This window comes from Lycium ferocissimum, unplaced genomic scaffold, assembly GCF_029784015.1.
Source record: "Lycium ferocissimum isolate CSIRO_LF1 unplaced genomic scaffold, AGI_CSIRO_Lferr_CH_V1 ctg984, whole genome shotgun sequence".
In the NCBI taxonomy this organism is placed as follows: Eukaryota; Viridiplantae; Streptophyta; class Magnoliopsida; order Solanales; family Solanaceae; genus Lycium; species Lycium ferocissimum.
In genome coordinates, this window is record NW_026727914.1 from 283,205 (window position 1) to 298,255 (window position 15,051).

Genomic DNA, 15,051 nt, shown 5'->3' on the forward strand with positions numbered 1-15,051 from the left:
GCGAGTAAGTATGTTTGTTCAAATATAACGAAGGGTATATTTGACCCTTTTCCGATAGTACAGGGGTATATTTGGCCCTTTTCCGAACCCGAAAAGATGAAATTAACATACCCAAAAATATTATTCAAATCAAAGTTATCAAATACATAACTTTTAGTTAGAGCCAAAACTAATAGCATACCCATCAGTATTCAAATCAAACAAAATGGAGGAAGTTTAGGAAATAGAATATAGTATCAAGGGAAAAGGTGCACATATCCCCCTCAACTTTGCGATTTAGAACTTATATACCCCTCGTTAAAAAAAAAATGGTGCACATATACCCCTCCATTACCCTTTCCTGTTATCTGTGCTAACTGTTAAGTGATAGAGCATATTGTGTAAAATCTGCAAAACAGACCCACCTTAATCTGCACCAAGGCCCATAACTTTTTGAAGTGGGGAGGATTGGGCCAGAGTTCATTTTGATAGACCAAGATACAGAGCTTGTGTACTGGAAATAGTCCAAGTTATTGCAAAGCCAATTAGTATAGTATTCATCTCTTCTTCAGTACCTCAAAGCCTGCCATTGACGTATTCTGTTCAAAGGTTGTAGCCAGTACCACTCCCCTCGTTTCAATTTATGTGAACCTTTTCGGAGTACAAGGGTCAAACATTATAACTTTGATCGGAAATTTTGACATAAATTTTTCAAGTTTGTAAAAATAAAACTTATATATTTAGAAACTACATAAAAAATACGATAAGTCATTATAATTTATAATTTAAATAATTTAGAAAAAACGTAAGGAAAACATGATCAAAGAACGAGTCCGGAGCCTAAATGGCATTAATTTGCCCAAAAAAAAAAAAAAAACCAAAAGGGGTTGCCCTTTCCACAATAAACCAAAAGGGGTTTATCGTGGATGGGTTTACGTTATACCCCAATTTTTTTTCAACCTGTCAGACGAATTAAAAAAAAAAAATTGTAAGTAAAACGTTGGGTAGCCAACGTTTTACAAAATATATATTATTTCCGGCAGTTTTTTTTATTTTTTAAGAAATTTCAATGTATTTTTTTTCACTCAAACATACGCCACAAGTCATATAATAATTAATTAAAACAAATATTCTAACTCAAACAAAGTCATACAATAACTAAAAATGTGTGATATATGTGAACATAAAAAAAAAAAAAAAAAAAACTAAACTATAAGTTAAATAAACGTCACACATTATCTGAATAGTAAATGTTAAATTAAATTCGTAATTAAACAATACAATACATATTATATATTATTGGAAGATTATTGGAATGGTCTACATTTTACAAAAATTATATTTTGTATTTTAGCTTTTCATTCTAAATCGTCCCACGGTGCACATCTTACTATTTTTTTTTTAATTAAAGCTGAGGATGCATGCAATAATATAATCTTCCAATAATAAATAATATGTCTTTTGCTGTTTAATTACGTATTTAATTTAACATTTACTATTCAGATAATGTGTGACGTTTATTTAACCTATGTTTTAGTTTTTTTTTTTTTTTAATGTTCACATATAGCACACATTTTTAATTATTGTATGACTTTGTTTGAGTTAGAATATTTGTTTGAGTTAATTATTATATGACTTGTGGCGTATGTTTGAGTTAAAAAAAATACATTGAAATTTAAAAAAAAAAAAGGCGGAAATAATATATATTTTGTAAAACGTTGACCACCACACGTTTTACAAAAATCGTACTTTGTAAAACTTCCAATTTTTTTTTTTTTTTTTTTTTTTTTTGGTTTAATTCGTTTGACAGGTTGAAAAAAAATTGGGGTATAACGTAAGCCCATCCACGATAAACCTCTTTTGGTTTATTGTGGAAAGGGCAAAACTTTTTGGTTTATTGTGGAAAAATTAATGCCATTTACCCTCTGTTTGGATGGTTGTTTCCCGTGGTTCATTAATGTACAGTATGGTATAGTACAGTATGGTGTTGTACTGTATTAGTAAACACAATGTTTGGATAGACTGTATCGTTTGTTGTGATTTAATAACATTTGTATTGTTTGGTTTGACTGTATAGTATTGTATAATAACTTGTAAGTTTATTAAAATACCCTTAACTCTTAATTAGAAATTAATTTATATATATTAATAGAACTCAGGTAAAGAATAAAATAAGAACTTTAAAAAATAAGTAGGTAGTGAGTGGGGGTGGTGGAGGGGTGGGTGATTGTGGGATGAGAGTGGGGGTAGTGGGTGGTAGGGTGGGGGTGAGTGGTTGTGGGGGTGGAGTCAGGACGTGGTGAGGGGTAGTGGGTGGGGGTGGTGGAGGGGTGGGTGGTGGGGGTGGGTGGCAGAGGAGTGGGCTAATTGGTAGGGTGGGGGGTGGGGTGGGGGTGAGTGATAGGGTAGGGTAGGGTAGGGGTGGGGGGTAGGGTGGATGGTGGAGGGGGGATATAATGGAGAAATGAAATACATAACACGGAAAAACAATCAAATCCGTAATTTCAAAAATTGGGACTTTTCATAGTTATATAACCATGGAATGAACCACGGGTTTATAATATCATACCACATAATTTTAAGAAGGCCAAAGTCATAGATGAACCCCTGAACTTGTCCGATTTTTAATTAGACCACAACCGAAACGTTGACCATCGAACCCCGAACATAAGATAAAATGTGTCATTTGAACCCTCGTGCACCAAGCACACGCGTGAAGCTCACTTGTTGTGACATGAAAAAATAGACCGGTGACATAGAGCCATGTCATGTTATACGTTTTTTTTTTTTTTTTTAAAAAAAAGCCATGTCAACAAAAACAATTAATTTTAACAAAAACTCTATTTTAAAATCTATTTAAATAATTAAAAAAAATTGAAAAACCCAACCTATCCTCTCCGATAGCCCACCTCACCGCCGCCACTGCCGCCTCTGCCTCCTCCGTCGCCGCCGCCGCTTTCTTTTTTTAAATTTTTAATCATTAAAAATTAATTTTAACAAAAACTCTATTTTAAAATATATTTAAATAATTAAAAAAAATTGAAAAACCCAACCCATCCTCTCCGAGAGCCCACCTCGCCGCCACCACTACCGCCGCCGCTTTCTTTTTTTTTTAAATTTTTAATCATTAAAAATTAATTTTAACAAAAACTCTATTTTAAAATCTATTTAAATAATTAAAAAAAATTGAAAAACCCAACCTCATCCTCTCCGGAGCAGCCCACTTCACCGCCGCCCGCTACGGGCGCTCGCTTCAAAATCTATTTAAATAGCATTTTTGTTAAAATTAATTTTTAATGATTAAAAATTTAAAAAAAAAAAGCGACGGCGGTGGAGGAGGAGGGCGGTGAGAGGAGAACGCATGGCGGCGGTGAAGTGAGCTATCGGAGAGGATGGGTTGGGTTTTTCAATTTTTTTTAATTATTGAAATAGATTTTAAAATAGAGTTTTTGTTAAAATTAATTTTTAATGATTAAAAATTCAAAAAAAGAAAAAAATTGGTCTCTCACGCTCTGTTTAAAGCAGTGAGCTTCGCGCGTGTGTGCCGGTGGCACGAGGGGGTTCAAATGGCACAGTTTATGTTATGTTCGGGGGTTCAGATGGTCAACGTTTCAGTTGGGGGATCTAGATGGAAAATCAGGACAAGTTCAGACGTCCATCTATGACTTTGGCCTTTTAAGAACAATGGAAACAAACATGATTTCATAGAAAATCATACATTAATGAACCACGGAAAACCACGGAAAACCACCATCCAAACAGGGGGTTGGGCTCCGGACTCATCAAAGAACCACCTGCTCGAAGGCTTTCTAAATAGTAATGAATTCACATAAATTTTTTTTGGTAACTGAATTGTTGTATTACCAGGGAAATAATTACAGTGTTCAATGTTGTACCCCTAGATACTGGACAGATGGCCCCAGCTCTAGTACCTCCTACTTCCAATCGTGTAATGTTTAGCTTCTATTCCTTCTTTTACCGAACCTATGCACACTATTTAGGGATAGAATTCACATAAATTAAAACAAAGAAAGTACTATTATTTATTAGAAGGGCCCCATGTCAAGGACGTGGTAGTTTGTTAACAGAAATGTACGAGTCACGATTGACCGAAGCAAATTATCCATGACTGTAATCCTAAGGATGACATCATTGATTACTTCAACTGCTTCTTCATCTGTCTTTGTATTTCCCAGATAGAGAAAAGGACATAAATGGTCCCTTAACTAATAGAGTAGGTTCAAAATAGTCTCTTAACTATGCGCTTAGCGATTTTGGTCCTTTAAGTTTGTCATAAGTTAACAAAAATGGTCCCTTAACTATGAGGGTTGGTTAAAAATAGTTTGATTTAATATGCACTTAACGGTTTTGGTCCTTAAGTTTAACAAAAGTTTATTTTAGTCTCCGACAAATTATTATCGAACTCGTTTGTTTCATTTGACGATAAGCGACAAAAAAGGAAAAAATTAGCGAGAATTCACGTCACGAGGTACACATTATTAAAGAAACGGTTAAATACTTGGAAAAATCGACGGACATCGAAAACGGTTGCAGGAAAAAACCTAGTGACTTGATAATGTCAAAAAGTTATGTCTCGAAACACAAAGACCAACGGACTCTCTCGATTAAAACCGAGGGAATTTGTAGCTAAATAAAATACACTAGACTTTACAAATAAATTAGAAATAGCGAAACTAAAAAAGTTATCACTACGAAAAACAAGCAAAAACGACGGACGGAAATCGATGGATAAAATCGAGGGACACTATTTTTTTTAATTTTTTTTAATTTTTATTGTTTTTTACAAAAACCAAGGAAGTCCATCGGTTATTTTTGAGGAAAAATGTGCGGAAACAATTTTTTTTTTCAAAAAAGAATCACTACACTGGAAGTATTTATTTTTCTCGAGTTTTCAGTAAAAACGAATCTAGTGTATTTTACTTAGCGAATGGACTCCCTCGATTTAAATCGACAAAGTCCGTCGGTCTTTGTGTAAAAAAAAACTAGAAAAACGACATTATAGTAGTACCTTTTTTCCTCGGTTTTTCCTATAACCGACTAACGTCCTTCGGTTTTGTCCGAGTTATTTGACCGATCTAGAGTTCTTGCTAATTTTTTCCTTTTTTTCATAGTTCTCGTCAAATCTAACAAAGGAGATCGATGAATATTTTGTTAAGACTAAAGTTTGTATTAACTTTTGGCGAACTTAAAGGACCAAAGAAGCTTTAAGTGCATACTTAAGGGACTATTTTTAACCAACCCTCATAGTTAAGGGACCATTTTTGTTAACTTATGGCAAACTTAAATGACCAAAACCGTTAAGTGCATAGTTAAGGGACTATTTTGAACCTACTATCATAGTTAAGGGACTATTTTTGTCCTTTTCTCTTCCCAGATACTCCATACCAAGTTTAACAAAATATGAGGTCTGGTAAAAGTTAAAATTTTAAACATCTCATAATTTTTGTGACTAGAAAATTTTTGGGACTTGTATTAAAATAATATTTATGTGGCTGTAAAAACTTTTCATTTGAAATAAAAAATAAGAACATTAATATTAATTATTTCTAATTTAAAAAAAAATTGTACTGCTCTACTTAAAGTAGACCTAATAAAGGCAGTCCGGTGAAAAACGTCACACGTTAGCAGGAAGGGCCACAACCCAAAAGTGCAGTGGCAGATCTAGCTTGCTAGGTGGGGGTTCCATTGAACCCCCAACTTTCGATGCGGAGAATAAATTTATGTGTAAAAATTTATTAAAACTGTAATAAATAATAGACATGAACCCCTAACTTTTAAAATATGATAGGTTTACACTAAGAATCTTAAGGTTGAACCCATAAAGTTTAAATTATGGATCGAAACACGCGAAGTGTGATGTAGACGATTAATACAAACGTTAGTGATGTTTCGCGACTGGACCAACCTGCGGATCTATAGATCAAACGGAGACAATTTTATCGTGCTCAAACAAATTAGAACAATAAATAAGTTTATTATCGGTGGTACTCCCATCGTCCCATTTCGTTGTTTATATCTCTCTCTTTGTTCTTTCGAAATAAACAAGTTTAACATAGGTACTCATAACGTCTTGTTTGTTTGGAAGTTTGGAGTTATTCAGTTTTGTTTTTATTACTATTATTATTATTATTATGTGTTCGGTTGAGTTGTATCTTTGTTTTAAAAAAACTTATGTACTATTTTCAACATTTCCAAATTCAGTTTTTTCGAATGTTTCAAGAACTGTAGTACTTTTATTTTCAAGTTTAGTAGTTTTCGAATGTTTCAAATAACTGCAAAAGTTAGTTTTATAGAGCTTTTTTAGCCATAGAGTTGGATAAACATATTAGTGAAGGAATTAATTACTTAAATTGTCTGCCAAGTGAGGGAAATAATGCAATAGAATCATTGAAATCCTTTTTTTAACAATAAAATTATCCAACTTTATTTCCAGAAAATCATTTCAACCGGAAAATAAACTTTTCGGTGCCTAGAAAGATGAATTCAAATTTCTTAAAATGCTCACACATCTTATGAAATTTGCGAAGTCTTTCTTTGTTATTTATATAAACTCTAACTAATGCTATTACACGACAAATATTTTGTTTTGTCAAGTAATACTTCTAGTTTTTCCACCATAAAAATTATCCTCCCATATGCCCTATAAAACTTACTCGATAATATTTATTAGATAAAATAAATAAAAATTTTACTAAATAAAAAATACTTCATCCGCCCCAATTTATATGAGGGTTGACCTATTTGGGGAGTTAAACAGCTCTTTCCTTAACGACGATTTTCTACAACTCTATTCATATATTGTGAATTATTAATTATGCAGACTTATATACTCCCACCGTCTCAATTTATGTAATATAATTTGACTGAGCACGGAATTTATGAAAGCATGGAAGACTTTTGAAATTTGTGGTCTAAAACAAGTCAAAAATATTTATGTAGCTGTAAATAATTTCATAGTAAAAGAGGACGATTTCAGTTAAATTATTCTTAAATATAGAAATGTATCATTCTTTTTAGAACAAATTAAAAAAAGGTATATCACATTAACTAGGATAGAAAGAATATTTTTTATATAATTTTCAAATATATAAATTTGATTATAAAATAGTCGAAGAATCTATATTTAAAACTTGCCAAATAGGTCAACTCTAATGTAAATTGGGACTCAAGGAGTACACTAATTTGAGAAACAAAGAAATGAAAAAAGAAGTGGTGAAATTAAAGAACCAATAGTACCCACCTACCCCCAACGTGTTCCTTTATTTCTACATAGATTGCACCTAACTTTGAAAGGTGGATAGAAAACTGATTTTACCATATTGCCATTGGACTTATGATAACATGTCACGTGTAATTCATCAAGTAAAAATAAAGGAAACTCGCAGCAGTAAACACGAATCTCAAAACACCACAAACACGTGGGATGAACTCTTACCCAATCCAGATTTGCCACGTGTCAATGATCCAGATATAATGGAGAGAGCATCGCCATCTACATATATGACTTAAAGATTATCACTGGCAAGAAATTACAGTTGAAAAAAACAAAATAGTGAGTGTGTCCCAGATATAAAATCAATCCAAAATCTACTAGTATAGGATAATACTGCTCTGTGCTTCCACGTTTTATTATTATCATCAAAGTAAAAGAGAAGAAGAGGAGATGGCAACTGGATTGAAGGCACTGCCTTTTTCATTTGTGGCACACGTTCTTGCCTTAGCTGCTGCTGTTATGGTCTTGGTTTGGTCTATTCACTTTAGAGGTGGCTTGGCTTGGGAAGCTGATAACAAAAATCTCATTTTTAATGTGAGTCTTCATCCTTTCCTTCTTTGTTTTCTTGGAATAGAATTAGACATGGTTTTAATATGGCATCTTGTTGTTTTTCTGTTTCTGTAATTTTGTATTTGTTCGCAATTTTTATTATTCTGTGGGTTTAATCAAGATTTGGTTTGTAAAGCCATAACCCTTTGTAGTATGAATCATGATATGTTTGGGATGCAATAAGTTTTGTACTAGTACTAGTCAACTCAATTTGAGACTGATGAAATATGCTTCTTTTGTGATGAAGTGCTTCCTACCGGTTTTAATAGACTGTTAGCAACTGAATCTGATTATCTTTTCGTTTAGCACATTTGCGACCATTACAACTAGTAATTCCAGGCTTTGGTAATTGACAGAATCTTTGCTGTTGGATGTTATGCATTGTGCAAGAATAAGTTTTTAGTGCTGTTTGACTGTGAGGTTGATTTATGAAAAGGTTGAATGCTTTGGGTGATCTTTTGTTCCCCTTTTTGATGTGTTCCTTTTTTAGTATGTATTTTGAAGTTGGCATCCATGCTTTTGATCATTTGGCTACCTACCTTATCTATAATCTCTATGGGCAGGTAACTACCTCTCTGTTTTGTATGCATACGAGCTCCTACAATTTATTGTTAAGGAGAAAATTGTCTCTTGAATATGATACACCAGGTTGTACCAATGAGAGATCTCTTGATCTTGATGCTGTCAGTGGTCCAACACCACAGAATTAGTGATCACTTGTCTTGGACCAATATATTTGTTTCTCTTTTTAGTACTAGTGTTTAGGCAGCTCAGTGATCAATTTGGTTACTTTTAGAAATCATTAACTATGATACAAAATGTAGGTAAGTCAGTGAATTTATTAATCAAGTGTTGCATATAGCCTAATACTCAATGCTCTTGGGGGAACCGTATGACTACATAACCTAGAATACAAGTAAGAAGGACTATCTTGCCGGATGAAATTTCAGTCTAATTATGAAAATTAAGAATAACGGTGTTGACTTACTTCTACAAAGAAAATTAGTTGATGAATATTTTTCCTGTTATGGATTCAGCTGGTACAACCTCAACAATCACTTCTGGATTTCTTTTAGCCAAGTAATTGAGAGTTTTTGCCTACTTTAAGTAATACTGATACGGCTGCTGAAAGCATCATCTTTTCCTGTTATGGCATTTTCATAAATGTATTATCTTCATCTTGTTTTCCAGATTCACCCTGTACTGATGCTTATTGGCTTCGTTATTCTTGGGGGAGAAGGTAATTGAGATGTTTAAAGACATCTTATCCTTTTTCCGTCTGTTTTACCCTTTTTTTTAAAAAATAAATAAAATAAAATAAGTTTGTTCCTTTTCTCTTCTTTACTATTCCATTTGATTATTAATGCTTTATCAATCCAAAATTTGCAGCCATCATGAGTTACAAATCTTTCCCCCTAGAGAAGCAGGTGAAGAAAATAATACATCTAGTTTTACATGCTATCGCGCTCGCACTTGGAATAATTGGAATCTATACTGCATTCAAAAATCACAATGAAAGCAACATCCCCAATATGTACAGTTTACATTCCTGGATCGGAATTGGTGTTATTTCTCTTTATGGCATTCAGGTAAACATCCCATTATTATGAGTACTATCAGTATAATTAGTAATGTGATGATTAGGAATCGTTGCTCATTACTCGATGACAAATAATTTGCAGTGGGTTTATGGCTTTGTGGTGTTCTTCTACCCCGGGGGTAGTGCTGAAATAAGACGCGATTCACTTCCCTGGCATGTGCTTTTCGGAATGTTTGTATATGTGATGGCTGTTGGCAATGCCTGTCTAGGGTTCCTTGAGAAGCTTACATTCCTCGAAGTTAGTGGTTTGGCCAAATATGGTTCTGAGGCTTTCCTAGTTAACTTTATTGCAATTGCTACAGTTCTATATGGGGTCTTTGTGTTCCTGACCATTCTTTCCCAGGCTCCTTCCACTCATGAGGATGATCAAAGTTACTCTGCCATCTCTTGAGTTCCAATAAACTATTGTTGCTTTTAGAGACTCTTACTGGTGCCTCTCTACCTTTCATACTTTGATCTTCTTGTTTTAATTTGTTCGATCGTGTACCTGTATTGTAAAGTGAAGTAAGACTTTGGTTATTAATTGGGCTATTGTAATCATACATCTCCATCTTGATGATGGCACCATCTTGATGTGTATGTTATTATTTGTATGGAAGCTATGATTTGTATATAGATGATTGTGGTGGGAGGCCTTGAATACATTGAATACTTATTTTCTTAATTGTCTGGATTACTTTACTAACTTACCTGTTTGAAAATGTTTCATGCATTTCAACATTTTTCTGTATGAGAACAGTTTGATAAATTGTTGGAACTTTTATTTCTCTATCTCTAAAAGACTATGGAATTATTTAACTTGATGTGGGGTAAAATCCATTACTAGTAGTATTTACTATAATCTTGGGTTTGGTTGACATAGCGATTGAACTTGCAGAATCTTCAGTAGCTGGAACTTAATCGAAATATGTGATCTTCGCATTTTTTTACTACAAAATAAGCCTGAAGAAGTTAGCTACAAGGCTTGTATTACTACAGTTTAATACTTTGCCAAGCATTTGGATGATATTTGGTTAAAGTTTGACAAAAAGGAGTATTTGAAGTTGGAAGGTGAAAAAGGATATTTGGAAGTCTAGAATCGGGAGATTCATTCATCAACACTAACTGCCACGAAAAAAGAAGAAAAAATTACCAACTGACGTGACACTATGTTGAATCTGACATTAGTGGAACCAATAAGTTTTGGTCATCTGTGACAAGTTTTCCATCTTTGTCTAGAATCTATTAATCTAAAAATATTATCTTATCTCTTCTAATATCTCTCCATCTTCTGTCATACCCAATTTTTGGAGTATGCCTATTATTTTCTACCTAGAAACCTTCAAAAGAAAAGACCATAGTTGGTTGTTCAGTACATCAGTTGTACTCAGTTAGTTAGATTCTCAGAGACAAAATGTTTGATTGCGAAAAATGCTACCAATATATGAAAGCTATTCAACATTCTCATTTAGAAAAAGAAAAAAAAAATTATAATTCCATCATTCCTTTAAGATAAAATGAAGTTTTTAATTCAGAAATGGCAGCATCAACTGCAGGACATGTCACTTGCCAAATGGATTTGCAGGAAATCTTGTTAACATAAGTGAAAGAGTTGGTATTTTGTTATGCGATAGAAAACTCATGTGCCAATTTTAGTTGGATGACTTTCTATTACTTGGAGCCAAAGAATGCTCAATTATTTGGAGCCAAAGGATGCTAAGATGTAGAGGATAATTGAAATGTCCATGTAGCACACTTGGAGCCCAAGTCATTCTTTGGCTATAAAAGATCCAGATGATGGCGTTACTGAGGAGGGAAGGTTCAATTCATGCTATTGACAGAAAGTATCCCGATGGTACATCGGCTTCCAACAAGGAGAAGATTGATGGGGATGCATTGAGTGTAATCCAACTGTCCCTTGCACCTAACGTGCTTTGTGAAGTGAGTACAAGTACCGAAGAGATGGCAAGCGTTATGGGACAAGCTACAAGGGCTTTACCAGGACCGATCGGTGACAACAAGGATGTTGTTACAACGGCGTCTTCACACATTTAAGATGGGGTCAGGTACTTCGTTACAAGATCATTTAGACGCGTTCAATAAACTTGTCATGGACTTACAGATTGCAGGAATTAAAAGGACAAGGAGACTTGCATGTGCTTTGCTATTTTCATTGACTTCGGGATATCATGATATCGAGAATTCAATGATGTATACAAGGAGCCTATCAACCTTGAGCAAGTACGGAAAAAGCACTTTCTAGTGATGTGCGGAGGCATTTGAAGGACGAGAGATGATCGATCGAGTGGGCTCTTTATGAGAGGCTGGACTAGCCAACAGGGAATGAGCAAATCAAAGCACATATCAAAATCTAGTGTGAACAAGAAGAATGTAGTTGTTGGGGTTGCGGCAAGAAGGGGCACTTTGAACGGGATTGCCCAACGTCAAAGTCCAAAGAAAAGGCGAGTGCATCCACAGTTGAGCAGGTACATGATTCTGATAATGAATATGTACTTACAACATCATGCAATAATGAAAGTTATGGAAACAAATAGGTGTTAGACTCTACTTGTACTCTGCATATGACGTTCCGAAGAGATTGGTTTAGCAGCTATTAGAAAAGTGGAGGAATCGTAGTAATGGGCAATAATGCAACTTGTGCAATAGTTGGCATTGGCTCAATTCGAGTTCGCTCCATGATGGAACCGTGAGGACTATTAAACGAGTCCATCAAGTTCCTGATCTGAAGAAGAATTTGATCTCCTTGGGTACTCTGGATGAACAAGGCTACGAGTACATGAGCGAATGAGGAACTGTGAAGGTGACTAAAGGTTCTTTAGTCATCTTTGAAAGGCAAGCTGGAGGATGGCCTTTACACATTGGCAGGAAGCACCATTGTTGCCTCTACAAATGCATCTACAGTGCAATTATCTAATGATGACAAGGCAAGATTATGGCACATGATATTGGGTGATATGAGCGCACGTCGACTGGAGATGTTGAGTAACCGTAACCTTTTAAAAGGTGAGAAGATCAGCACACTTGAATTTTGTGAGCACTTTAGTGCGTTTTAAGAAGCGAGAAACGACCTTTGGCAAGCATGAAGACGAGAGGGGTGCTAGACTACATCTATTAAGATTTATGGGGTCCCTCTAAACTTCCATCGAAGGGCGGAAAGAGGTATCTTCTCACTTTTATTGATGATTTCTCATGAAAGGTTTGGGTGTGTTTTTTAAGGCAAAAAGTGATGCTTTTGAAGCATTTAAAGAGTGGAAGATTTTGTTTGAGAACCAAATGGAGTGAAAAATCAAATATATTCGCACAGACAATGACTTGGAGTTTTGTCGTGAAGAGTTTAATGATTTCTGCAAGGTTCATGGGATCTCAAGACATAGGATTGTCAGGCACACCCACAGCAGAATAGAGTTGCCAAGAGGATGAACAAAACTCTTCTTGAAAAGGCTCATTGTATGCTCCTACAAGCCAAAATGTCCAAAGTATTTTGGGCTGAAGCAATTCACACTGCTGCTAATATTGTCAATCGATCTCCAGCATCGGCGATTGAATTTAAGACTCCGAATGAGGTATGGTCAGGTGAACCATCTAACTATTCATACTTATGAGTTTTTAGGTGTCTAGCTTATTATCATGTTAATGAAGGAAAGCTTAAACCAAGGGCTACGAAGGCTATATTTGTAGGGTATGTGGATGGAGTAAAAGGGTACAAACTTTGGTGTTTGTCTTTACTCAAATTTATAGTTAGTAAAGATGTCACCTTTGATGAATCCTTTATACTTGATCCCCGTAAAGTTTCTGTGGAGTTTTTAGAAAACGAGAACAACAAGCTTTCGGTGGAGCTTACCAAGGAAAATGATCAAGAGACTCAAGTGAAAGATGAGTCAAAAGATGTAGATCTTGAAGAACTTGTTGTCAATGAACCATACACAATTGCGAAGGGAAGGGATAAGAGGCAGATACAAAGACCGGAACGCCTTATAGATCAAGCAAACCTGATTGCATATGCTTTCGTAGTTGCAGAAGAAAAGATTAAGGATCTGAAGTCCTCCTCGTATGTTGAAGCAACTTCTTGCAAGGATCTTTGCACAATGGCGGTTTTTCATGACGGAAGAGATGAAGTCTCTTCACAAGAAATCAAACATGGGTCTTAGTGAAAAGGCAAAAAGGGAAGAGGAAAATTGGATGCAAATGGGTGTACAGAAAGAAAGAGGGAATTCCTGAAGTGGAAGATGCTAGGTTCAAGGAGAGATTGGTTGCAAAAGGTTTCAGTCAGAAGGAAGGAATTAACTACAGTGAGATTTTCTCTCCTGTCGTGAAGCATAGCTCAATTCGTGTGCTACTAGCATTGGTTGCACAATTTGACTTGGAGGTTCAACAGCTTGATGTCAAAATTGTTTTCTTACATGGTGATCTAGAAGAGACAATCTATATGGATCATCCTAAAGGTTTCCTAGCTGAGGGAAAAGAAGACCATGTATGCCAACTGAAGAAGTCTTTGTATGGTTTGAAGCAATCCCCTAGATAGTGATAGAAGGGGTTTGATGCATTCATGACTACACATGAATTCTCAAAGAGTGCATTGATAGTTATGTGTATCACAAGAAGATGTCTAGTGACTCAATGATTTATTTCTTTGTTGTATGATATGCTTATTGTTGCTAACTACATTACAGAGATAAATGCTTTGAAGAAGCTGTTGGGTAAGGAATTTGACATGAAGGATTTGGGAGCTGCAAAGAAAATCCATGGTATGGAGATTTTAAGAGATGACGGTGTTGTACATCTTTCTCAGAAGAGGTACATCGAAAGGGTTCTTGAGAGATTCAATATGCATAGGTGCAAGCCTGTAGGTACACCGTTAGGTCCTCATTTTAAGCTTTCAGAGTTACAAATGCCTCAATCCGAGGATGAGGTAAAGCATATGTCAAAGGTTCCTTATATCGGCGTAGTTGGTAGCATTATGTATGCTATGGTATGCACACGTCCAGATATTGCTCAATATGTAAATGTGTAAGCCGATAGATGTCCAACCCAAGAAAGAGGCATTGGGAAGCTGCCAAGTGGATATTGAGATATCTCAAGGGAGCTTCTGATGTTGGTCTGACCTTTCGAAAAGGGGGTGGAGGTATTTCAATTCTTGGTTATGTGGATTCTGACTCTGCAGGGGATCTTAACAGAAAGAGGTCCACAACTGGATACATCTTTACTCTTGTTGGCAGTGCCGTTAGTTGGAAATCGACTCTGCAGTCGATTGTCTACGATAGAACTAGAATATATGGCAGCGGCAGAGGCGGTGACAGAAGCTATTTGGTTGAAAGGATTGGTGGCAAAATTGAGTTTGGTTCAGCAGGAATCAACTCTTAAATGCGATAGTGAGAGTGTTATTCATCTGATTAAAAACCAAAGATTTCATGAGCGCACTAAACACATTGACGTCAGATTCCATTTTATTCGAGATTTTGTTGAAGAGGGAACTATCAAGGTCGTGAAGGTTATCACAGACGATAACGCTGCAGACATGTTGACCAAGATAGTCCCGCTCGCTAAGTTTGCACTCTGCAAGGACTTTGCGGGAGTACGCATCAACTAATGCAACTCCGAAGGGAACAGTTGTTAGGTGGAGGTGGTATGT

At 35.4% G+C, this 15,051-nt stretch overlaps 1 protein-coding gene across 1 annotated transcript; it reads left to right on the top strand.

Moving 5' to 3' along the window:
* Positions 1–7,532: 7,532 nt before the first annotated feature.
* LOC132046199 (transmembrane ascorbate ferrireductase 1) lies at positions 7,533–10,062 on the top strand. The gene is made up of 4 exons (XM_059436761.1): positions 7,533–7,807; positions 9,014–9,062; positions 9,212–9,411; positions 9,505–10,062. Exons 1-4 carry the CDS (start codon positions 7,664–7,666, stop codon positions 9,811–9,813), a joined length of 702 nt encoding a protein of 233 aa, XP_059292744.1. The 5' UTR covers positions 7,533–7,663; the 3' UTR covers positions 9,814–10,062.
* The last annotated feature ends 4,989 nt before the right edge of the window (positions 10,063–15,051 follow it).

Excerpts from the sequence above, each read along its gene's own strand:
- LOC132046199 (XM_059436761.1), top strand. The coding sequence starts at position 7,664 with ATGGCAACTGGATTGAAGGCACTGCCTTTTTCATTTGTGGCACACGTT. Across the intron at positions 7,808-9,013 it reads ACAAAAATCTCATTTTTAAT|ATTCACCCTGTACTGATGCT; the intron begins GTGAGTCTTCAT and ends CTTGTTTTCCAG. Across the intron at positions 9,063-9,211 it reads CGTTATTCTTGGGGGAGAAG|CCATCATGAGTTACAAATCT; the intron begins GTAATTGAGATG and ends CAAAATTTGCAG.